Genomic DNA, 26,036 nt, shown 5'->3' on the forward strand with positions numbered 1-26,036 from the left:
ATGTATCTATCAATAATGCTATTTGTGCATTTTTCCCATCGCATTTCATGGATTGTGCACGTGGCACATAGAACAAAATTTTATTACAAACTTTAAGGACAATACGATTGTTGGGATATCTAGAGATGCAACAAGAGCATTTCGCATGACAGAGTTTCAGACAAAATAGGACAAATTCCGTAATTTTTGAAACGGTGTTGTCATGAAATATCTAGAAGACATCGGTCTTCAAAGGTGGGCACGAGTTTACCAAATAGAACAAAGATATGACAACATGACGTTCAACAGTGCAAAGTGTTTCAATTTGTTAACTAAAGAGTATCGGTTATTGCCCATAGTATGCATAATTGAATATGTTAGAGGAATGTTCCAATCATGGTTCTACGAATGGAGGAGTTACTGGGCATATCTAACGACATTGCACTCTAACTACTGTGAAACCTGATTGGCAAGTGAGGCCGATAAGGGCAGATGATATCAGGTTGAGCCTATCGATTATTATCAGGTCCACGTATGAGATAATCGATCGGACGGTATTGTGAATCTTCACACGAAGGAATGCATGTGTAAGGAATTCGACTCACTTGGTATCTCGTGTTCGCATGAAATTATGGCCGCCAAGGAACGAAACATACCTATTTAGAGTCTTTGCAGATGATTTTATACAGTGGACTCGCTAATGACTGCGTATTTTTCTCGTAGAGTCTTTGCAAATGATTTTATACAGTGGACTCGCTAATGACTGCGTATGTGAAGCCTATAAATCCACTCGAGCACATATCTGAATGGAAGAGAACTCCTAGATATGAAGAAAAGACTATCCTTCCTCTAAAGTTTGTGGCACAATTCAGGCGACAGAGAGCGAGAAAAATACCATCCAAATGAGAATTTCGCAAACAAATAAAATGTGATAGGTGTGGGAATTATGGGCATAATCGCCAAAATTGTAGCGAACCATCTACAACTATGCGACGTACTGAAAATGGAAGAAATGACTCAAATGTTGGTCGAAGTTGATTGTCTAAATATAGACCCAATTATGTACTCACTCTATATATCTCGATCTCTTACAATGTCATTCATCCGTACAAATTTATGTATAAACTCTTAGAATGTCACTCATGAATACCATCAGAATGTGAAATCTTGCTCTTTCCTAAAATCTCGTTTTCTCTCAAAGTCTTGCTCTCTCGATCTCGCCCTCTCTCAAAATCTCGCTCTTTCTCAAAACTCGCTCTCTCAATGTTTGAACTTTGTGAACTTTGATGTAATGTTTTATATACCATTGATATAATGAAAAGAGCAATAGCTCAATAATACATGTTTTGATAAAATGTATCATATTAAACTTTGAACTTTGAATTTTGAACTTTGATAAAATTATTTTATACATGTTTCATATAAATAAAAAATACAATAAAAAATACATGTTTTATACACATAAAAAATACGGAGTGTTTGCCCACAATTGACACGTTGACTGCATCATATATTCACTCATTTTCTCCTGAGTGATTATAGAAGGATCAACACTAGTCACCAAATGTTCTAGTAATTTTATTGCAAAGATGCCACAATCAAGCGAGCCGTGTTGTATTTTGGCGTTCATAGGTCGGGTGATTTTTCAACGGTATGTGGATAGGTCCGACTTTGAACGATCCACATCATAGTAGTGAAGTAGGGATGGTACTGTGACAGTCAATGGCTCCAGCCAAGTCCACGGCTTCGTCATTGGTGTGTATGACGGAAGTGAATCGAACACGAATATATGACCTCTATTAATGTCCATTGCAAAGACCATCCAGTGCTCATTGATGTTCATTGTCGTATACACGAAATCCACGTCTGCCCATATGACATCGAATTTATCGGTGACGTAGTCCTTGTACGTGTCTTCATCCTCCCATACTAGGGCAGCCTCTAGTCTCGACTTATTCTTCATTTGTTTAAATACCCCGCTACGAGCATTAAGGTGACTCTACAAAATAAAATGAGAAGTTAAGTAACGAAATATATCATAGTAAAATGACTCTGCACAACAAAATATATCAAAGTTTACCGTTACTCCAATTGGCAAGATGGTGAGTATTTATGGTCTGTACAAAAAATTACTGTCAGTCAAAGTACAAGATATCCAATTGTAAAGAAGTCAAGACTAGGAAACTTACATCGCACTCAACCCACGAACTCGGTTCAATCAATTCCTTGAAAAATTGCTTCAATAGTGGCTTAAAGGAATTCTCTCGAACCTCATTATCAGTATTCTCATCTATGATCCAGCCCATCATTTCTGTAAAGATATTAAGTAGAACGTCATATGCTACGTTGTACCCGATAATCGCTCTGAATAATGACGTAGGCACACCCGGGAGAGGATATTTAACCTCTTCAAACGGAAGGTATACCCTAAAATCCACACTTTTCTTCTTTAGTTGAGCTGGAGGTGTATATTTATCAACACCTTTCCTCTTACGAGTAGTTCTTCGAGATTCCTACATAAACAGATAACAAAAAATTACTCATCAAGAAATATAAAAAATATATAATTTCAAATCACGAAATATAAACAAAAATTACTAATCAATAAATTATTTACAAATGTAACTCCTTCCGTGGTCGTAACAATATTAGAAGTGTCGACCTCGGGATGTCAGACACGTCGGTCTCTATATGTGACATGGTGAGAAAGTCAGACGTGTCGGCCTCTGGATGTGGGATGTCAGTGGGTGAGGTAGGCACGTCAGACTGTGTATATGGGACATCAGCCTCTATAGGTTGGACGTCAATGGGTGATATTGTGGTATTGGGCTCTAGAGGGGAGATAAGAGTAGGTGTGGTGGTAGTATTTTGAGGCTCTAAAGGGGGGGATGGGAGTATGAGACGCAGTCGCATAGTGGTATCGGGATCCTAAGATGGGATGAGCGACATCGTGGCATCGTCATCTATATGTGGGATGGCTGACCTTGTCGTCTCCTTAATCACCGTGGAACCATTCAATTAGAAACTAAAATGATGAGTTCACGAATACGTAAAAACTAAACACGTAAAAACATAAAATGATAGTAAATGCAAACCCTGCACATAGACTGCAACAATGACAGGATGGCTGACAATTGTCCTTTCATGTCTATCATGTTTTCCTCGATCTTAAATACACAACTATCTAAACTCAATATACAATCATCCAACCTCGATAGTGAGCTGTTAATGCTCCGCATGTACGAATAAATAGAATCATTGGGATTGGCTCCCTCCCTGCGGCCAACACACTCAGGACACTTATCATCCATAGATCGCTCTCTATGGAAATCCGCAAGATGGACATCAAGTGGGTTCAACTCATCCTCATTGCGTACATCCCCCATCACATCATGGAACATATCATCACTAGGTGTGTATGTCCCTTCCTCCCCCCTTCCACATTCAGCATCCTCGTGCTCAGAATGCTTATGTTCATCCCTTCCCTCCACCCTTTCACATTCAGCATCCTCGTGTTGAGAATGCTCGTGTTCATCATTGTTACCTCCACAATACCCCCACTACTCGACTTACTGCCACTTTCAGCACTATCATCATTGACACCTAGATCGAATATAGGTCGCCTGTCCATTGGGGTATCCCCAAACTCCCTCTCAATGTCGGTCATGGCAAGATCTTCTTTAACCTTTGTCTGTATTAACATCCCAGTAAAATGGTTAATGTCAATTTAACAACCAAATAAACATATTATGCATAGAGTAAACTTACATTGTTAGACTCGAATATGTCTCTCTCGAGTACTTTGAAGGACATTGAGTGAGAGCATGATCATCATAATATACGAGGCAAAGCCACTTTGCTCCTTCGCTCCGCAATGTTCCCAACTATCGATGCTGCTAGAATCTCGTACGTCCATACCTAAATAAAATTTAACATATATTAAGAACAATAGTAATGTTAAATCAAACAACACGGTTATTATGTTAAGCAAATTTACCTGGAACGCTTGTGGAAATTCACGCAAATAGTACTTCACGACATAATTTTTATTTCCTTTCACCTTCATCTTGTATAAACTACTCTTATCATTCAATGCAATCTTTAGGGCATCAAGTGCCCTCTCCCAAATAATGGTATCCCAATTTAGACTATTGTAGTACTCTATGTTATGAACGTCCTTAAAACGTTTAAGGTCCACTGCACTTTTCTACTTATGCTTTCCCATCATTACAACCTCTGTGTAGTACGTTAATGTGATCTTAACAGCATCCTTGTCATCTTCAAACTTCAACTCCTTGTATTTTTCTTCTAGTAGACTGATATGTAAGGTGTCCTTCATCACTTGATTACCGAAATACTTGATTGCAAGTTCATAGGAGGACTGCTCATTCTGATCAACTCGCGTAGGGGATCGCCACAAACCAGTCATAAAAAAATCATCCTTCGAAAACATGACGACCTTTGCACCAATAGAGAATCTCATTGAGTCAACTCTTGTGCTCTTCACTTCTTTCAACAACATATGATGGATAATTGGGTTGTTGAACACCATGTCAATGTCTACAAATCGCCCAAAAATTGTTCTCTTGAACATTCTAACTGTCGTGGGATAAGCTTCTCCTTCATAGTCTTGTTCACATTAACAATGTGGGCTAAGCTTGTTACTTGACCGGAAAATCGATCAACTACAGGTATTCTGAAACGTGTTGACATCTTAAATCACTCCTGCATGAAATAAAGATTCAATCAATAATCTCCCTCTGGTGTCGCTCTCTCTAGTATCGCTCTCGCTAATTTCGCTCTCACTTATCTCGCTCACATTCTCTCTTTTTACTCGTCTTCAACCTCAAAACACATCGGGGGAAAAAAAATATAGGTTCACAGTATTTCTAAACTCCAAAGCAACTCATCCTTTCCGGTGTCGCTCCCTCTAGTATCGCTCTCACCAATTTCACTCTCACTTATCTCACTCACATTCCCTCTTTTTACTCATCTACAATCTCAAAACGCATCGGAAAAAAAAAAAAAAAAAAAAAACAAACAAACAAAGAAACCATAGGTTTACAGTATTTCTAAACCCAGAATGACCAACTCTTTCCCTATTATCGATCAATTTAAGACATTTTCAGGCACAGATTGAAATTACTTACCAATCAGATTCAATTTTTCGAGAGCAGTGGAATCTTTTGCAAGCTCCAATGATAGATTTTAAAACGCAACGAAAAAGTCCAAAACTTATGAGCAATACGAAGCTGTTACGCTTGAAGAGTTTTTAATTTTGATTGGTTTTCAATAAAAAAAAAAAAAAAAAAAAGTAAGAAAACAAAGAGGTGAGGACAATTTATGTAATTTAATATGGCGATGATATCAACAGATGATCAATTGACATTATGTTTTAAAAATTGGTCATTTGACATTTTGGGCTCAAAATATGGATCATTCGTACAAATTTCTCAATTTTTTGTCCAAATAAATAGAAAATTATCATAAATAACCTTTAAATGTTTACATCTTCTACAAAATTAGATTTGGATAAAAAAAAAAGGTACTTTTTCAACTTTTGAGCCTTTTCAGAGAAATATCGTTGAATATCAACAACAAAGTTTAATTTTTTTAAATATTATACAATACTTCCAAATCATATATCAAATGTTAAATCTTTCTGTCTTGCATAATTTTTCAAATATTTCACCCAATTTTTATTTCCACTAAGTTTTCAAATTTCAATTTACCTATTATCCAAATAAGTTTTCCAAATGGATGTTAAGTGCTCGAATTTTAAAATTGCGAAGTGAGTCTTGAGAAATATATAAAATCAGTTAATCGTGCTCAAGATTTTACTGAAAAACACAAATATATAAAATATAGGTGTTAATCCTACCCAAAATTTTACGAGAAAAGCCCAAACATTCAATTGAATTAAGTTAATTTTTTATCAAAATTTTGGTGATCGATCTCAGACAAAAAGAACTATTTCAACAAATTTTCTAAAATTGTACTAGTTCTAAAAGATGAAAACTTTTGGGGTAATTTTGCCAATTTCCCAAAATAAATCTTTCCTACCTTCTTAAACCTTTTTTTAAGGTTTACTTGTGTCATTGTTGATTAATTTTAACCTTATTGCTCTTGCTACTATACATCCTTCCTTTTTATTCTAACTCTTGACTTTAGCTACTTTTTCACTTAAGCGAGAGCAGGAAAAAAAAATGTTTATTTTTACCTTTCATTTGAGTATTCAAAAAGTGGTCATCCAAGAAAAACCAAGAAATGCTCATTTTTACCCTTTATTTCTAATTTCACTCAATCAAGCCTACGTTCTAGTTAGTATATGTCAATTTTCGTCTCTGGATTTCCAACTTCTCAAAAATATATTGCAAATTTCAGCTTGTTTATACCAAATTTAATCAAGTGGATGAAACCATATAGGATTTCCCAATGCCAATATAAGCATAACAGGACTTGTTTGGTAATTAAAAACAAAAAAAACCAAAAAAAAAATCTCAAAAAGAAAACAAAATCAATTAAATAAGGCATTACCAAAATATTCAAATTCCTACTTGTTGGACCCCCAAAAAAAGGGAAAAGAACATATTTTCCCTTAAATAAGTAGCCGTATTATATATGATGGAAGCCTTAACAAAGTATAATTAATAAACTAATAGAACGTTTAGAACAAAGAATTGTAGAGTTTGTCCTAATTTAGCCTAAATTCTTAAGCTGTCGTTGTTGGCCACGTCTTTCATCTCCTTTTTTTCTTCATTTAAAATTGTCACACGTCCTCTTCCATATTATTATCATATATCCAATATCAACACATTTTCTCACGCAACTATTAAAACAAACAAGCTTAATTAATAATAACCACCAACTAATCTAAACCACACGAGGCCGAAAGACATTTTGGTGTAATCTATTAGATTTAGGTTCGTTGTTTATTTGATCTCGAAGTTTCAAGACCCGTTTGACAACGATTTTTTAACTTTAATCTTTGTAAAACTAAAAGAAGTAATTTCTAAAAATTGTTTTTGTTTTTAAAATTTGATTAGAAATACAACTTTTGTACGGACTTAAATAAAATACAAATCATTGTAAGAAATAGAAAAAAAAAATATACTTAATTTTCAAGAACATAAAACAAAATAGTTACCAAACGGATCATAAGTATCCCTTTCAAAACTTAACCCAAACTTCAATACCAACGGCTATTGATACTAATTCAACATTAGAACAGATAGAATATCAAATAAATTGAATAATAAAGAGAAAACGGTCACTTTTAAGTTATTCTATTAGAGGGTCTGATCATCATGAATTCCACACCTCAATTTCTCTCTATCAAGGTCAAAACTTTCATTGCTGCCATCTATAACACCCACCCCAAAAAGAAATAAATTACAAGACAAATAAAAGTAGAAGAAAATAACCTGGTCAGCACTATTAGATCTGATCATCTCTAAAATCAGACCATGGATGATGGATTATGATTTTTGTTTATCTGTGCCATGAAACTTTCTACCTGCTTCAACTGCTTCCCTGCAAAGCAAGCAAATATTGTGATGAGTTGTGAACTTGGTACTAAATTCCAAACAATTTTCATGGATTCGACATCGGAGTAAATTAACATTTCCATTATATAGTAAAAAAAAATCTATGAAACATATAAGAATAAGTAACAAAATGTCACTATTGTAATTATAATATAAATAAACATTTTAACTTGTTTAAAAAGAATAAAATGTTTATTTATTAATTCAAATATTTTCTTTTTTACTTTTTTATTTTATAATTCTTCCAGAAATATCCAGGAGCATCTTCAAACAGATTGGGGGAAGGAAGCATATACCAACCCGAAAGGACTTCTACTGTTATCATCAAGTCATTCCATTTTTGTAGTTATAATAAATGATGACTTTCAACAAAACTGAGTAATTACCATAAGGAACTACCAAAAGCAAACAGAAATGCATAACATAGGCTATCTAAAACGAAACCTTCAAATCGAAATGAAAACAACACATGGGTATAAGAAACAGATTGAGATTAATAAGAACCTGAAAGCATTAACTAGGGCCATATTGTTAGGATCAAGCTGGACGCCCTCGTAGAAAGAGTTTGCTGCTTCTTCAAACCTCTGCAGTTATGACCAATGAGTTCAATGGCATAATAAGAAAAGTCTTCCAATTTAAACTTAATATTGAAAAAAAATGAAAATATTGAGTAGTGATGTTGACGAAATCAATGCCCATGAAATGATTCACAGTGAAACTGAAGACTTGCCTGCAATAATCGTAAAGCTGCACCTTCGCGATAGCAAGCTTTAGGCCAATCTGGTTTCAATGCTCTGCATGCCTTTGCATCTGCTAAGGCATGCTCCGCTTGACCTAACCGTATCCAGCAAAGACTTCGATTGGAAAATAACGTACCATCAGTTGGATCCAGGTCGATGGCCTACAAAATTCACCTTGTATCAGTAGTCCGGTAGCATCATCCATGCTTTACTTTACAATTCAGTCTTTGCAAAACATCTCATAACTTCAAAAGAATAGCCCACCAAGAAATTTGAAGATCTACCTGTGTATAGGCATCAACCGCTGTATGAAAATCCTTTGTATTGAAAGCATCATCCCCTCTAGATTTGGCCTCTGCGGCTTTCTTTTTTGCTTCGGGTGACACCTAGTAGTTAAGTACCATTTGGTGTTAAGACTTGAAAGCAGCAGTCACAACGGAGAATTGTCATACCATTTACCACTTATAAACATCATTTTAGTTTCTGTGCTTCATAAGCATTTTTATTTTATCATTTGAACAAAAAGTTGATCGTTATGGGAGAGGAAAGAAGTAAACTATTTCATGAAACTTCCAGGCACAAATTTATCAAACCATTATGACCAATTTTGGATATAATTCAAACCACCACATCAAAATTTAGTAAATATCCTGTTGATACCTAATTTCAAAAACTTATGGCAACATGCATATTTTGATGAAAATAAAACTTCCACTGAAAAGAAATGGGAGAAACTTCCATATTTTGAATAATCCATAACATAAATAATTTGATTTTCCATTGGCAACCTACAGAGTACAATTCAATTCACAAACTGCCCAATGACTCATCTTAAGAAAGGTTTGATAGCCCTTGATGCTTAATTTCCTCCTAGTGAAATGTTGAACATCTAAACCAATATTTATTCTTTCCTCAAAAATGAAATTGTAGTTGTTCCTTTCTCTCACACACACACAACCAGGAAAAAAATATTTTCCCAACTAATCTATTCAATGACATTGACAAATGTAAGTTACCATTTTACGTAGCCGTTTTATTTCATAATCGTCATCGCTTATCGATCATGTTGGAGTTTAGAATGGAACATATATGAAAAACGTCGGACAGATGTATAAATGCACCTCAGGTAAATTTTGCTCTCGTGCTGCAGAGTCTTTATGTTTATTAACCTCCAGATTTCTGGCAACCTCCTACAAAAGTTAGTCCTTGCAGTTAAGTTATGAAGCAGAGCTGAGAAACAAGAAACAATATACGGGGAGATTCAAACGCTGCACTTGATAGAAACGTAGTAAATACAATCCCTCTGCTACTATATCCCAACTTAAAGGGTGAGAGTAATGTATTTCCACTAGTTAAAGCAATATTTTTTTCATTATCATTATTTTCATTGCTCTCTCCATTCCGTAGTTCAGATTTCTTTACATAATCTTTTTTAATAGATAGTCTAATTTGCGATGCAACGGTTAAGTTATCAAAAATAGAAACCTCATTTCGCATTTTTGGCTAATCTTAGATATATGACTCAGCTTCTTCCCTTTATTTTGAACAATTTCCTGGTTCTGATAAAAGATTTATTTCCGTAAAGAAAAAACAAACCTACTACCAATAGCAGGAGACTATCCGAGGGATGCTGCAACCTAAAGGTCCATATGGGAGCAGAGACTAAATCAAGTGTATAATTTGATAACGAAAAGCGGAGTGTTTCAGAAACCTATAAAAGCTAATGGAAAAAATGAGGGTATCATGAATAACCTATCTGCTATGTAGACAGCCAAAAAAGAATTACAAGATCATACCTGATCTTTGTTGGTTTCATTCTGCATATACTCGATTATACTGTCAGCAGTCCAATTGGGAATTTCCTTGACTGCTGAAGTCAAGGGAAGAAGAATCTCGACACCTGCCCGACTACCTCTAGCTCCTGCAACCTGTATTGGCTTTAGCCCATCCTACAATACAACAATAACAATTTTATGCTTGAAAGAGTTTTTCTTTTATATAACTTTGTTCATTTCTTGATTAGCAAACAAATTACCCTGAAGAGCAAACAAAAAAACCATAATGATCACAGCAGAAAACTACACAGCTTTTAGCTGATGTATAAGTTAAAAACACGGAGTAAAACCATTAAAGTCTACCTAGAGTTTGAAAAAGATCTAGCACAGATTCATAATCACTACAAGATGTACCAATGAAATACTTAAAAGTTAAAATGCTTGAAAGTAAGCAACCATTTGTTTCTATTTTCTTAGAGTGGAGAATTCAAATATCAATGAAAATTTTCCATTTTCAGTAGCCTGTAGGGAGGCGTAAGATATGATATATTGATTATTTCAATTTTTTTGGTGTCCCTCTCCCTACTACCTTTGTAATGACCTAAAGTTGGTGTGGTTTTGTAAGCTACTTTCCATAAAGTTTAAAGATTTCATTGCATTTTCTACTGCAATTTTTTCATAACTACCACTATATCCAGAAAAGACCTGAGAAAGAAGAAAAAGATGTTACATAGAAATCTCATCCCATAAATCAGCAAAAGTTAGGGTAAGAACAAATTGAAGGAGTAATAACTGTTAGTGCCTAGCTGTAAAACTTTGTCCATGGACTATGCTCCACACTACCTCATCAGTGGCATTAGGATCGGCCCCAGCTTGTAACAAACTATTAATAATTTCAAGGTTCCCGCTATCAGCAGCAATATGAAGAGGGGTTGCTCCACCAGCACTAATATTAACTTTTGCACCTGCCTGTAGATTAAATGCAAAGGATGCCAAAATGTCAAAATTCTACAAGAAATGGACAGAGCAATCCTTGCTGATTCAAAATTTAGCATAAAGCAAGAGAACTGTCCAACAAATACACCGAATAAAGCACATTTCCCCTCACTCGACAAATATGGATTTCATTTGGATAAAATACACTCAAACAATTTTCAAAAGGAAGAAAGACAAATTAGGTAAAAAGGATAATCAACTTTCTTATTTGCTCCTTTCCCTAACATCCTAATCCCTAATTGTAATGTGTTCTCATTAATAACTTTCAAGTCCCAGTAGAGACTGCCTTTTGCCAAGTTTTCAGTCCAGTCTTAATTTTCTCAAGTTTGAAAAAAAAAAAAAAAAAAAAGACCCAATGGACACTTTCAAACCATACAATTCTTTCTTCCACTGCTCTTCTACAGCAAGCATTTAGAAGAATGTGTTCAAAATGTTTAGATTCCAATGATGATCCCCCAATAAACACCCGTGCTCCAAATGGTTTTTTTTTTTAATGAAATAACTTTCATTGAGAAAAATGAAAAAAAAAAATACAAGGGAATTGTTAGACCCCCAATCATACACACTTATAGATGGAGGGACAGGAAGGGAATTACACCTCGAATTGTGGGTGAAGGAAGAATTAACGAAGAGAATGAAAAAGCATGACGAGGGGGTGGGACCACAGATTCGGTTATAAAACAGAAAGGAGAGAGAGGCAGAGGGAGGAATCATTTTTGGGAAAAAGCTGGAGCAGCGTTTGGAGGAGAGAATTCTGGCCCTCTCGAATTGGCTGGTTCTTAATTTCCATTCTTGTTATCTCTTTTAGTCTCTTCTTGCTTTTTGTACTGTTATTTCCATTGTAATTTTCCCTTGAAGTAGATAAATAAATAATACAAGAGCTTTGCTCTCTTTTCTGGGAATTGTCTTATTGGGTATTTACTGTTGGCAGATTTGGATACCTAACAAATTGGTATCAGAGCCATCAACCTAGGGCAAACAAAGCAAATAGCTCAAAAACAAATCGATGAAAGAATGGAGGCGAACGAGACTACGAGAGAGAGGTTCTGGGAATGAAGGAGTTGATCTTGGGACTTTGTAAAAGCGTTGAGAAACTCTCTGAAGACTATGCAGAAATAGCTCTGTGAGGAAGAACGAAGAATCCAGCGTGGTTGATAGGAAAGGGAAAGGAAAACCGAAGGTTGATTCAACCACTACTCAAGGAATAAGAGCAAATATAAGAGACCGGAGATGCCAATCTTGGCTGGAGAGAATCCGGAATCATGGATTTATCGTGTTGAGCATTACTTCAAATTCCATGAATGAACGATGCTGAGAAGGTGAAGGTGGCGGTAGCGAACTTCACCCCTGATGAAGTAGACTGGTTCCGATGGAGCCATAATTGAAAGGCGATCAGCACTTGGAAGGAACTAAAGAGGGGATGTTCAAACACTTCTGACTTACGGCTGAAGGGAATCTCGGAACGAGGTTGCTTCGTATCAAACAAGAAGGTAGCTACACAAATTACGTGAAGAAATTTGTGACCTATTCAGCACCGTTGCTGGAGATGTCTGAGAGTGTCCTTGTGGATGTATTCCTGAACGGACTTGAACCGTCGATCCGGGCCGAAGTTATTAGCCGACATCTTGTGGGCTTGGATGATAGTATGTGTGAGGCCTAACTCATCAATGATCAAAACTTGGCCCTTAAATTGGCCTTTAATGAATTAGGTATTAATGGGTTAAGCAAAGGGGAGGCCCAAACGAGTACAAAAACGAATAATGGGATGGCGAAGGGAAACCCTAAAGCAGCAGAGAATGAGGGAGTTTGATAGGTGACGATTCCCGTCAAGGGAAATGCCGTGAAGAAAGACATGCCAGTGAAGAAATTATCAGACAACGAATATAAGGAACAGTTGGAGAAGGGTTGTGTTTTCGTGGCAACGAGCAATGTACGCATGGACACTGTTGTAAGATAAAAGAAAATCGTGAGTTAATGTTGTTTATTACGAACGAGAGTGACTGGGAGGCAGAAGCGGTTGTCGAAGAGAACAAGGAGACTCCGGAATTAAACGCAATGGAAGTAATCGAAGACGCTAAAATCTCTCTCCGCTCGATGATGGGTTTCTCCAAGCAAGGTACTATGAAATTGAGAGGAGCCATTGGGGGTAAGGAGGTAATAATTATGGTGGACTGTGGAGCCACTCATAACTTCATCCACCAGAGATTGATTGACGAGCTAAAACTGCCAGTAACACGAACAATAAGGTACGAAGTGATAATCGGGAATGGCGAAGAGATCCAGGGCGATGGAGTTTGTAAATCAGTGATAGTCAAGTTACAAGAATTGGTGGTTAAGGCAGATTTTCTTCCGATGGACTTGGGAAAAATGGATGTAGTGCTAGGAATGCAATGGTTGTTTACGAACCTCGTGGGCGTACATTGGCCCTCACTGACGAGCTTCATGGAAGGAGACCGGATTGTGACATTGATAGGTGACCCAGTGCTTACACGATCGAAGATTTCCTTGAAGGCTTTAGCCAAGGTCTGGGAGGAAGAGGATCAAGGTTTTTTTTATTGAATTTCATAATGTGAAGATACCTGATCATCGAGACATGATCCTTGAGGAGCCCAATTAGGAAGAAGAAGAATTACCTATCATGATACAAGCCTTATTAAGTGAAACCGAGGACATCTTTGAGATCCCATATGAGCTCCCACCTAAACGTGGAATTGATCATGAGATCAATACGAAAGGACAGTTACTTGTTAACATGAGACCATATAAGTATGGGCACCATTAGAAAGAGGAGATCGAAAGGCTTGCAGGAGAGATGCTCCAAGCAGGGATTATAAGACCAAGTCATAGCCCATACTCGAGTCCGGATCTGTTGGTTAAAAAAAAGAAGGGGGATGGAGGTTCTGTGTGGATTATAGGAAGTTGAATCAGATTACCATTACGGATAAATTTCCCAAACCTGTCATCAAAGAACTATTAGACAAACTCGGGTCTGCTGTCTACTCAAAACTGGATCTACGATCAGGCTGTCATCAAATCCGAATGAATGAGAGAGATATTGAGAAGACAACATTCCGAACTCATGAGGGACACTACGAGTTCTTGGTGATGCCCTTCCGTCTAATCAATGCTCCTGCAACATTTCAATCATTGATGAATCATATTTTTGGGCCACCTCCGAAGGTTTATCTTAGTATTCATTGACGACATCCTGATTTACAACCCAGACGTTACTATTCATGAAACTCATTTGGTCGTGGTGTTTAATATCCTAAGGGATCAGAAGCTATACGCTAACCGGAAGAAATGTACCTTTTGCCAAACTCAAATACAGTATCTAGGCCATTGGGTATCGCAAGAAAGGGTAGAAGTTGATGAAGAAAAGGTAAAAGCAATGGTTCATTGGCCACGACCAAAGATTATAACTGAACTCAGAGGTTTCCTCGGTCTCATTGGATACTATAAGAGGTTTGTACAGAGGTATGGACAAACTACAGCTCCTTTAACTCAACTACTTCAAAAAATCCATTTATGAGAGCCCCTTGAGCACAGAAAAAATCCATTTATGAGAGAGAGTTCGTGTCTGTGGTGTTAGCAGTACAAAAATGACGGCATTACCCATTGGGAAATCGATTTACAGTGATCTCGGTCCAGAAAGTCTTGAAGTTTCTGATAGAACAAAGAGAAGTGCAACCACAATTCAAAAGATGGCATACTAAATTAATGGGATACGATTTTGAGATATTGTACTAGCCCGATCTTTAGAACCAGGCAGTCGATGCACTATCTCGATTACCACCAACAAAAGAGTTATTTGTGTTAACTACTCCGACACTACTAGATGTGGAACTAGTATTAAAGGAAGTGAGTGAGGATGAAGACTTACAAAAGATCATTGCAATATTGAAGGAGGATCCAGAGGGAAAGCCAAAATATCAATGGCATAGGGATAAGTTGTTGTATAAAGGGAGGTCGGTTCTTTTGGAACATTCGACTTTAATTCCCTCCCTCCACACATTTCATGATTCAATTTCTAGGGGGACACTTTGGATTTCTTTGAACTTATAAAAGGATTTCGGGAGAATTCTTTTGGCAAGGAATGAAATTGGATGTTAATAGGTATGTTGAACAATGCGAGATCTGTCAACAGAATAAAACAAATTCTTTAGAACCAACAAGTCTACTCCAGCCCCTTCCAATACCAGAACAAATTTGGGATGATTTATCCATGGACTTTGTGGAAGGCCTACCAAAATCAAAAGGGTATGATTCTATTATGGTGGTAATGGATCGATTAAGCAGATATGCTCATTTTGTTCAGCTGGGACATCCACCTTTAGCAAAACACGTAGTAGAGGTTTTTACTCAAAGGGCGATACGACATCACAGAGTGCCAAAATCGATTATGACTGACCGAGATAAGATCTTCCTTAGTAATTTCTGGAAGGAGTTGTGGGAACGTTATTAAAAAGAAGCACATCATTCCACCCTCAAACTGATGGTCAGACCGAAAGGGTAAACTGATGCCTTGAGACTTATGAGATGCTTTTGTAGTGAGCAACCATCTAAATGGAGCAAATGGATACCGTGGGCTAAAATTTGGTACAATACCACATTCCATACATCGATTAAGACAACCCCCATCAAGCAGTCTTTGGAAGGAAACCTCCACCTCTTGTTTCATATGGGGAGAAGAAGACCTCGGACGACTTAGTAGAACAACAACTGATAGCTCAGGATGCCGTTTTGAACACTCTTAAAGAGCACTTGGTGATTGCACAAAATCGAATGAAGAAGCAGGCTAATTCAAACATAAGGGAGCTACAGTTTAAGGTGGGAGATAAGGTATTCTTGAAGCTCCGCCCTTATAGACAGAAGTCCCTAGAAAGGAAGAGATGTGAGAAACTAGCCCCCAAGTACTACGGCCCATATCGAGTCCTGGAACGCATTGTAGAGGTGGCATATAAGCTAGATTTACCAGCAAAAGCAAACGTCAACAATGTGTTTCACATTCCACAGCTAAAAAAGAAATTGGGAAGGTTGGCCCAAGTACAACAGCACCCCCCAATTTTGACGAGGAGTTTGAGTTGTAGGTGGTACCAGAAATGATTTTAGGGATGAGATGGAATAGAGATTTGGCTGCCAACAAATGGCTTGTGAAATGGAAAGGATTACTTGATAGTGAAGCTACAAGAGCTGGCCTACTTGATTAATGAACAATTTCCCCAACTCCATCTCGAGGACAAGGTGCAATTCGAGGCGGACGGTATTGTTAGACCCCCAATCATACACACTTATAAACGGAGGGGCAGGAAGGGAATTACACCTTGAATTGTGGGTGAATGAAGAATTCACCGAGAGAATGACGAAGCATGACAAGGGGGTGGGACCACAGATTCGGTGATAAAACAGAAAGGAGGGATGGAAAAAGTTGGAACAATTTTTGGAGGAGAGAATTTTGGCCCTCTCGAATGGGTTGGTTCTTAGTTTCCATTCTTGTTATTTCTTTTAGTCTCTTCCTGCTTTTAGTACTGTTATTTCCATTATAATTTTCCCTTGAAGTAGATAAATAAATCATACAAGAGTTTTGCTCTATTTCTTGGGAATTTTCTTGTTGGGTATTTACTGTTTGTATATTTGAATACCTAACAGGCATACAAAAAGAAAGAAAAGACATGCCCTCAAAAGGGAGCCCAGGGAGCCCTTCAGAATAATTGCACTTATAGAGTAATTGCAAAAGCTCTTTGAAGTCAAAATCCAAAGAGAAACATAAAATCTAACTAAAAATTTAATCATTCGAAGGATCCCACTCCAAACCTCGAAACACTCCATTATTTATCTCACACCAAAGATCCCACAAAATAGTACATATCCTAGCAAGCCATAAAAACTGGTCCTTTTTACCAAACGGTTGATGGAGGAGGATATCACTAGTATTCCTATGTCCAACAAGTCACATATTAGAATTTAAGTAAAAGCTATTATGAGGACCAGCTGCTTGATAGCTATTGTTCAGTAACTTCAGCTATTTATTGTGAATAGGGAATAAGATTCCTCATTAGCTTGAAGGGATGTCGAGAATTTTGAAGGAAATTTTTTATTCTTAGCCTCTAGGTGGTGTATACTGGATTAGATATAAATTTTCCAACTATTCATCACTTTTTACTCATACCAACTGGATTTTTTTTTTTTTTTTTTTTTGCTCTACAATGGTGAATGCACAGATTCTGATGCCTTGCGCATCAATCACTTTTTGTCATATTCTCTTCTGTAAATGAAATGCTTCTGATACCAAGAAGATGAAGAAGCAAAGAGTTTACCTCTACGTGGTGTACACTAGACTAGATATAAATTTTTCTAATTATTATTATTTTTATTCATACCAACTGGATAGCTTTTTGGTGCTCTAGAGCGGGTGGATGCACAGGTTCTGATACCTTGTGCTTCCATCATTTTTTGTACTATTCTTTTCTCTAAATGAGACGCTTCTGATCAAAGAAGCAATAAGGTAGTTTATTTACACATGTCAGCTTGAAGTGATCAGAATTTGGTAAAATATCATTGGTATGTGACAACAAAGGACCAAAAAAAAAAACCACAAAAAGAATAATAAAAATACACACGCACACACACGAGAGTTGACAGAAACAAAACCTGAATCAACAAATCCAAGCAAGCCAGAGAACCAGCAGCCACTGCTGACAATAGGGGGGTAATATCATCATCAGTTTCAGCATTGGGCTGAAAGAGATTAGAGAATATTTATCACATTAATCCATGTTTAAATTATTTAAAACATGTTATTGAAAAAATAGTGATATGGCAAACTAGTGAATGTAAAATAAAAGAGATGCTGAAAGAAGAAAAGTTAAGAATATAAATTGTAGCTGGAGATAATCCACAATCAATGAAAAAGACCCAATAATAAATCTTTGAATTCTTTTAAATGGAGGACCAATACTCTTCTCTACAGCTAAACCATTACCGACCTCCCACAAGTAGAGATCTTCATAGAGAAATCTGTTAGGCTTCCAATTATATAAAACGTATGTGAGAAAGAATAAGAGAGGACAGGGGAGTGTGGTTGTGGAGACCGGGTCAGATTAGCTGAAGTGAGAATTAGGTGATGAGGGGGGACCACCGGGAAGGAGGTATAGGTTTATATTGGTTGTTTACCGTGGGGAGGAAGACATTGGAGAGTCTAGTAAAACCTTCTCGAGAGTGAGAGGTTGAGGGGGAACCAATTGCACATGATCGTGCTCTAGTGTCTTTGCATATCTTGTACTGTTTCTTTGAATAACAAGAATCGATACCTTTCATATTGGTATCTCAGAGCTTCACACTAGGAAGGTTTGGAAAAATGGCACGAAAGAGAATGGAGGAGAAGATTGAAGCGATAGATGCGAAGATCTCTGGAATTAGAGTTGAGATTCAGAAATTATCGGTGATGGAAGAAACAATGAAATCGTTGGCAAAAAGCATTGAGTGACTGAATTTTAAGCCGATTTACAACAACAATCTTCAGAAGAGACGTGGACGTTATTAGCGAACTTGCTAGCGGAAGTTTCTCAATCTAGATCTATGACGATGATGCCTTCAAGAGAGGGAAGTTCCAATGGAACTGTGAAAGCAAAAGTGGAAGGAGTGATGTTAGCGAAGTCAAATGAGTTGTCGAAAATGGGAGTTGGAGATGTCAAAAATGAATTCAATAAGTTAAAGAGAGTTGAAATGCCAGTGTTCAATGGAACAGATTTAGATGCCTGGTTATTTCAAACGAAGAGATATTTTCATATTCATAACCTTACTGAAGCGAAGAAGACGATTGTGACTGTTATTAGCTTCGAATATGTGGCATGGATGGTATCGAGCAAAGGAAGAGCATGAATTATTTTCCTATTGGAAGAATTTGAAGATGCAGCTTCTTCAACATTTCTGATCTCCCCGTCAAGGTACGGACTGTGGTCAATTCTTAGCAATAAAACAAGAACTACTATAGAGGAATAAATTGGTAGCGCCACTACCACATCTTACGAATGAAATATTAAAAAATACTTCTATGAATGGGTTGAATCTGTTGGTAAGGGCCGAGGTTGAATGTTGGGAACCGGTTTGGCTTGTGAATATGATGAAAGTGGCCCAACGTGTGGATAGTAGAGATATTATTCGTTCAGAAGTATTCGTGGGAGATATCGATTCAAAGAAGGTGCAAAATCCGAAGGAAAACCATAAGGCGGTGAACATTGCAACTCCGAAGGAAGTTGTTAAGCCTCTGGAATTTGTTTTGATGAGAATGATTACTCTTTGAGGAGTAACAACGACTGGAGTGAAGCAAGAAGGACCGACTAAACATTTGTCGGACGCGGAATTTCGATTGCGAAAGGACAAAGGGTTGTGTTTCCGTTGTGACAAACGATACACTGTTGGTCATCGATGTAAAATCAAAGAACAGCACGAGTTGAGGGTTTTGCTGGTGCAAGATAATGTTGAGGAATTAGAGTTATTCGAGGATGTTAAAGAAGAGCTTGAGCCTGTGGAACTTCAAGTAGTGAATGTGGAGTTGTCGATGAATTCTATAGGAGGTCTACCTAATTCGAGAATGATGAAAGTAAGAAGGGAAGTTTCAAATTGAAGTGTAGTGGTATTGATAGACTGCGGTGCGACTCATAATTTCATGGCTCAATGCTCGGTTAAGGAGTTGAAGTTGAAAATAAATTATACCGATCGTTATGGTGTGATTTTGGGATCGGAAACTGCAGTCAAAGGAAAAGGCATGTGTAAGGGAGTACGGTTGAAGATAGGAGATCTAGCAATTGTTGATGAATTTTTGCCTTTGAAGTTAGGAGGAGTGGATATGATATTGGGAATGCAGTGGCTTCATACATTGGGAGTGACAAAGATAGACTAGAAAACTTTAACTATGAAGTTTATGCAAGGCAATAAGATGGTGGTCTTGAAGGGTGATTCGTGCTTGAAGAAAATGTAGGTCAGTATGAGAAGGATAATAAAATCCTGGGATGGAGGAGATCAGGGATTTTTGGTGGAGTGTCAAACATTAGAGAAGGTTGAAACTCCGGAAGGATTTTATGGAATTGATGAAATTTTTAATCCGATGGAGGCATTGACTAAAGTTATTTTGAAATATGATGATGTTTTGAGTGGCCTAGAGATTTACCTCCATGAAAGGGGTGGAACGTCACATTCATTTGAAATCGAGTGCTGGACCAGTAAATGTGAGACCATATCGCTATGCACATAACCAGAAGAGTGAAATGGAAAAGCCGGTTACAAAAATGTTAGCTTCAGGAATTATTAAACCTAGTTCTAGTCCCTATTCAAGCCCAATATTATTGGTAAAAGAAAAAAGGATGGTGGTTGGAGATTCTATGTTTACTACCGAGCTTTAAATAATGTGACTATTCCTGACACGTTTTCGATACTTGTTATTGAAAAGTTATTTGATGAACTGAATGGGGCAGTATGGTTCTCTAAGATTGATCTGAAATCCAGATATCATCCAATTTAGATGAATCCAGCTGATGCAGAGAAAACTACGTTTCGCATGCATGAAGGGCATTGTCAATTTTTGGTCATGCCTTTTGGTTTGACAAATGCCTCATCAACTTTCCAAACATTGATGAACAAGGTATTTAAGCCTTAGAGGAAGTTGTGCTAGTGTTTTTCGACAACATTTTGGTGTATGGTAAAGACTTGGAGGAACATGTGAAGCATCTAGATTGTGTGCTAGCAATCTTAAAGGATAATATGTATGCTAATCGAAACAATGAGGGCGAAGATTGAGTATCTGGGGCATCGAATTTCAAGCAAGGAAATTGAGGCTGATCCGGGAAAAGTTCGAGCCATGCTCGAATGGCCAACCCTTACTTGTATACGGTAAGTGAGGATTTTTGGGCTTAACAAGATATTATAGGTGTTTTGTGCAAAACTATTGGAGTATAGCTGCTCCATTAATTCAACTGTTGAAGAAAGGAGCTAATGAATGGTCCAAGGCTGCTCAAGAAGCTTTTGAAAAACTGAAAAACGCTATGGTAACACTTCCTGTGCTTTCTTTGCCAGACTTCAGTAAATCTTTTGATTTTGAGATAGACACCGATGCTTGGTTTTGGTCTCAGAGCAGTGTTAATGCGACAACTGATTGCATATTTTAGCCATACTTTGTCTACAAGAGACCGTAGCAAGCCAGTTTATGAGAGAGAGTTTATGGTTATAGTTATGGTAGTAACTCCAGCGGAACTATTGTTTCCATTGGGTATTCTATATGCTATTTGGGAGGATATATCCATGGATTTCATTGAAGGAGTACCTAAGTTGTAAGGCTTTTCTTCCCTGCAACAAACAATCGACAGACAAACAAGAAAAAGAAGAGAAAATAGAAAACAGGGGAAAAGAGAGAATGATCTCTTTATTTATAAAACATTCTCCAAGAGTCCTTTCATAGTCACTGAAAAGTAGAAATTAAGGCACTCCCCAAAATGTAGCAACACCTCCCTTAAAACAAAACAAGGAATAGAGCAAAAATGGAAAACAAACATCCCAGCACTTTTGAGAGAGCTGGGTGGTCCTCTCCTATAAAAAGCCTTCTCAGCTTCTACCCAAAATGTTCCTGATTTTCTCCCCTCCTCCTGCTATCCTTTACAACCGTTTCGTGGTCCCTAACCGATATTCCCTTCTTCTGCCACCTTGGTTGCTTGTCCAATTCCTTTTCTGCCATTGCGTTTATAAGTGTAAATGATTTGTGGTCTTACAGAGTACCTAAGTAACAAGGATATGATGTTATATTGGTAGTGGTGGACCGATTGTCAAAATATAGCCATTTTATTGGGCTTAAACATCCATATTCAGCTAAGCTGGTAGCAGATGTGCTTGTTAAGGAGGTACTTCGTTTACATGGTTATCCCAAATCCATTATTTCTGAAAGGGACAAAGGTACTTCATTTACATGGTTATCCTAAATCCATTATTTCTGAAAGGGACAAAGTCTTTCTGAGCAATTTTTGGCAAGAATTATTTCAGGTAGCTGGCACTCATTTGAACCGTAGTACAGCTTATCATCCTCAGTCAGATGGACAGATGAAGGTTGTGAATAAAAGTGTGGAGGTATATTTAAGTTGTTTTTGTGGAAATCGACCTAAACAATGGTATTCTTGGTTGCATTGGGTCGAGTACTGGTATAATACAACGTTTCATATTTCCATTGGAATTACTTCGTTTCAGACGATGTATGGTCGCCAACCTCCAGCTATTGTCTATTATGGTGAACAGTCTACTAATTCCAGCTTGGATCAGTAACTGCGAGAAAAGGATGTGATGTTGAGGGTGTTGAAGGATCATTTGGTAGCAACTCAAGAATGTATGAAAAAATTTGATGATAGGAAGCACAGGGATGTTGAGTGTGTTGTTGGTGATATGGTTTATTTGAAGCTTCATCCTTATCGACAAACCTCTGTAGCCTCGTGAAGGAATGAAAAGTTGTCTCATAAGTATTTTGGACCATATCAAATTGTGCCTCGTGTAGGAATCGTTTTTTGTTGCCGACTAGAGCAACCATTCATCCTATGTTCCATGTTTCACAATTGAAGAAGGCTTTGAGACCTCAAAAAGAGGTACAACTTGATATCCCAAAGTCCTTTGATAAAATGGAATGGCTTACTAAGCCAAAGGAGGTCTTTGGATATCGCAAACATCCTTCTACTCGGGGCTGGGAAGTTTTGGTTGGTTGGGATGGTCTGCCCCAGCATGAAGCTACATGGGAACCAATTGATGATTTTCAACAACAATTTCCTGATTTTCACCTTGAGGACAAGATGCTTCTAGAGGTGGGGAGTAATATTAGGCTTCCAATTGTACATACATATGTGAGAGAGAATAATAAAGAGCAGGGGAGTATGGTTGTGGGGATCACGGGTTAGATTAGCTTAAGTGAGAATTAGGTGATGGGGGACCACAAAGAAGTAGGTATAGTTGATAGGTTTGTATTGGTTGTTTAGCGTGGGGAGGAAGGCATTGGGGAGTCTAGTAAAACCTTCTCGAGAGTGAGAGGTCGAGGGAGAACTGATCACCTGTGATCGTGTTCTAGGGTCTTTGCATATCTTGTACTATTTCTTTGAATAGCACGAATCGATACCTTTCAAAATCTTATAGGAAGAATACAACTTTACAAATGTTGTTCTATGAATATCATGCCAAAGTTAAAACACAAAAATTCCCAATAAGCAACATCTTCATACGAGGAACTTTCATAGTAACAGAATTCAATCAAATAGCGACCTTGGAGTGCACAAGATATTTCAATCAACTGAATATTTAAGAATAAAAAATCTCAAAATGGAGATAAAATTGTGAGCTTATATACATTAGCATGGTGCTCAAGAAGCAGTTTTACAGCTTCCTGTTGGGCATGACCAGCAGCCCAAATCAAAGGGGTGCCCGCATCACTCTGAGAATTAACATCAGGACCTCTTGAGAGTAAAAACTTGAGCAGCTCAATATTTCCTGCATTAGAAATTAGAATTAATAAAAGCTACACAATGTTCTACAAAACTAGTCCTTACTGTTTCAATCTGTTCTAGGCATGGCTTGGTTAAACATTCTCCCTTCCCTCCCACCAAAACCATTAACTCTCACCCCTACCTAAGCAAGCAGTGGGAGAATTTCATGTCTTCAAACAGACACTTGTAGTTGTAACTATTTAAGCAGCCAAGCCACATGATACAAGTCCTAGATGTAAGATGTTCAATGATAAAGCAAAACAGTTCCCTTCTAATAGCCAGACCTATGAAGTAGATGTACAATGATGCAGAACTTGGTTCCCAGAAAGGAACTCTATTGTTACTCAAATGCTTTTTTCTATTTATGAACCATTGCTTACTCAAATGAAAATGCTCATAAACAGAATCTCATTGCCCACAAAGAGCAGGGGCGTGAGAAGAAAGAAGAAGGATAAAAAATTGAATTTACCGATGCCTGCAGAATGATGAAGGGCTGTGGCTCCCAAATCACTTGCTATTGCAGGATTAGCACCACTCTCAACAAGGTATTTTGCAGTATCGGTGTGTCCTTGTCGAGCAGCATGAATAAGTGGGGTTTCACCTGTAAAAACTCCAAATGTTGTCAAACATTGTACTTGGGGGGGGAGAGGGGAGGTGGGGAACACTAGTTGTAAATGAAAACAAGTACAATCCACCTAAATCTGAATGCTAGCAGGGATTCCAAACTAATCTAAGTCTAGCATCCAAACCAGCACCAGTTGTAAATGAAACTTCTTTTTGGGAACGTTTTTCTTCAAGACCAAGCTTGGCAGTTCAGTTATTTACCTTGTTTTGTTTGTTAAACAAAATATAATCATTTCTACAGCACGAAAAGTCCATCTAAAAAGCAAGTCGGAATCCAACTTCATTGATGTGCAAGTGGAGACAATAAAAAAAAAAAAAAAAAAAAGTATATCATATGCATAAAAGGGAATATCAAATTCATTTTCAGCTTTCCTTTAATTAGTACTCATACAAAAGCTAACTAAATTTGAAAATAGTTGAACATTAAGGCAAAAAAAAGGGGGTTAAGAAGGTTTATAGTTCAACAATTGCCAACTCTGATGACTTAACACAAAATTTCCCTTATCTATTAATCCAAATTCCTCCAACAAATAAGTAACTTGCCATCTTCATCTCTTGTATCAACGTCAAGCTTCAAATCCTCAATCAAATACTTGCACACCTCAGTCTTTCCCTCTCTTGCCGCAAAATGAAGTGCACCTCGCTTATTAGCATCCTTAATGTCAGCCACAGTTCCCGACAATCCCTTCCCATCATCAAGCCTAGCAGCCAAATCTGATTGAACATAACGAAGCGTTACATAAGAAGTCGAAAAAATATATAAGGGAAAAATAAAAAAAACAAAAGAACAAATTCAAGTTGACAATTCACAATTAAGAACTCCGCTAATGAAAAACTTACTCTTCAGAAGATCAATGTTTCCAATACGAGCGGCGTTGAGAAATTGTTGGACTGTCTCCCTCGCTGGATAGGATACAGGATTTTGCATTGTATAAATCGTCAGAATGTAAGCAAGAAGCGAAGTTTTTTTTTAATTAAAAAAACACACACACACACACACACAAAACAAAACAAAAGGGCACAGATGCGAGAGGAGGAAGAACCTGCGAGAGCGTCTGAAGCATCGGGGGCCATGTTGATGCAAACCTTGTGAGAGTGGCTCCTAAAACCCTAGAAGAACAAGAAAGTGGAGTCCTGAGACTGGTTTCTAAAACCCTAGAAGAAGGAAGTGCCACTTTAACAACGACAAGGCAGTAATGACGAGGAAGATAGTAGAAGCTTGGGTCTCTGTTTTTCTTGTTTTGTTTTTTTTTTTTATTCATGAACTTTTAATTATGTATCTAATCGGATCCTAAAATTGTAATAGAAAGTATTAAAAAATATCAAAATTAGATGTGGTCGAGACACTATTTTTATCCAACTTAATTGTTGGAGATGTATAATGTTTCAACTAAAACAATATTTATTAAATAATAAATCAAACCATAGAGATTGGAGATTTGATTCCATCCTTAGTTATTGTATTTATTAAAAAATAATAATAATAATCAGGTATATAGTACTAATTACTAGAGTATTCATGGATTGGGTTGGGTTGAATTGAAATCCACCAATTGTTCGAGTTATAAATTTTTTCAACCTAGATAACTCTTATTAAAAAATGAACCCAACTCAACCCAACCATGAAATATTTGGGTTGGGTTGGTTCGGGTTAACAACTCAATCTCAATTTATACCGTGAAAATTTTCTTTCTAAAGTGCAAAAAAAAACTAATTTTGAGAGTTATGGAAGAATAAATTATTAAAAAAATATTGAGATTAAATAAAATTAAAATCAATATATGTGTAAATAATTGTGTTATGAGTAATAAAAAAAATATATTTTAAAGCTAATAATAAATTCGGGTTGGTTTAGGTTATATTAGGTGAACC

General features: G+C 37.1%; 1 protein-coding gene across 4 annotated transcripts; it reads right to left on the reverse strand.

Annotated features, from left to right (window-relative positions):
* Window positions 1-1,433: 1,433 nt before the first annotated feature.
* LOC120079947 (ankyrin-1) lies at window positions 1,434-25,411 on the reverse strand. 4 transcript variants are annotated; one of them, XR_005482372.1, is made up of 19 exons: window positions 25,208-25,410; window positions 25,005-25,067; window positions 24,708-24,878; window positions 24,010-24,141; window positions 23,405-23,544; window positions 17,689-17,775; window positions 10,885-11,010; window positions 10,063-10,215; window positions 9,388-9,456; window positions 8,551-8,652; window positions 8,257-8,427; window positions 8,031-8,110; window positions 7,404-7,512; window positions 3,977-4,704; window positions 3,748-3,897; window positions 3,190-3,670; window positions 2,169-2,492; window positions 2,060-2,096; window positions 1,434-1,978 (listed from the first exon to the last, which is right to left on the reverse strand). XR_005482372.1 is itself a non-coding variant. In XM_039034420.1 (13 exons), the coding sequence occupies exons 1-13, from the start codon at window positions 25,236-25,238 to the stop codon at window positions 7,458-7,460; spliced, it is 1,380 nt and encodes a 459-aa protein (XP_038890348.1). In that variant the 5' UTR covers window positions 25,239-25,410; the 3' UTR covers window positions 7,202-7,457. The 4 variants fall into 4 exon arrangements, 1 of the variants encoding a protein (XP_038890348.1); XR_005482373.1 differs by lacking the exons at window positions 1,434-1,978; window positions 2,060-2,096; window positions 2,169-2,492 and having other exon boundaries at window positions 3,026-3,670; window positions 24,016-24,141; window positions 25,208-25,411; XR_005482371.1 differs by lacking the exons at window positions 1,434-1,978; window positions 2,060-2,096; window positions 2,169-2,492 and having other exon boundaries at window positions 3,026-3,670.
* Window positions 25,412-26,036: the final 625 nt, after the last annotated feature.

Source organism: Benincasa hispida, chromosome 6, assembly GCF_009727055.1.
Source record: "Benincasa hispida cultivar B227 chromosome 6, ASM972705v1, whole genome shotgun sequence".
Taxonomy (NCBI): Eukaryota; Viridiplantae; Streptophyta; class Magnoliopsida; order Cucurbitales; family Cucurbitaceae; genus Benincasa; species Benincasa hispida.

What these genes read in the sequence shown, in the direction of transcription:
- LOC120079947 (XM_039034420.1), bottom strand. Translation starts at nt 25,238, where the DNA reads ATGGCCCCCGATGCTTCAGACGCTCTCGCAG. An exon ending in CGGTTGATGCCTATACACAG is followed by an intron (nt 8,428 to 8,550) that starts GTAGATCTTCAA and finishes TGAATTTTGTAG; the next exon opens with GCCATCGACCTGGATCCAAC. An exon ending in CAGCTTTACGATTATTGCAG is followed by an intron (nt 8,111 to 8,256) that starts GCAAGTCTTCAG and finishes TCATAACTGCAG; the next exon opens with AGGTTTGAAGAAGCAGCAAA.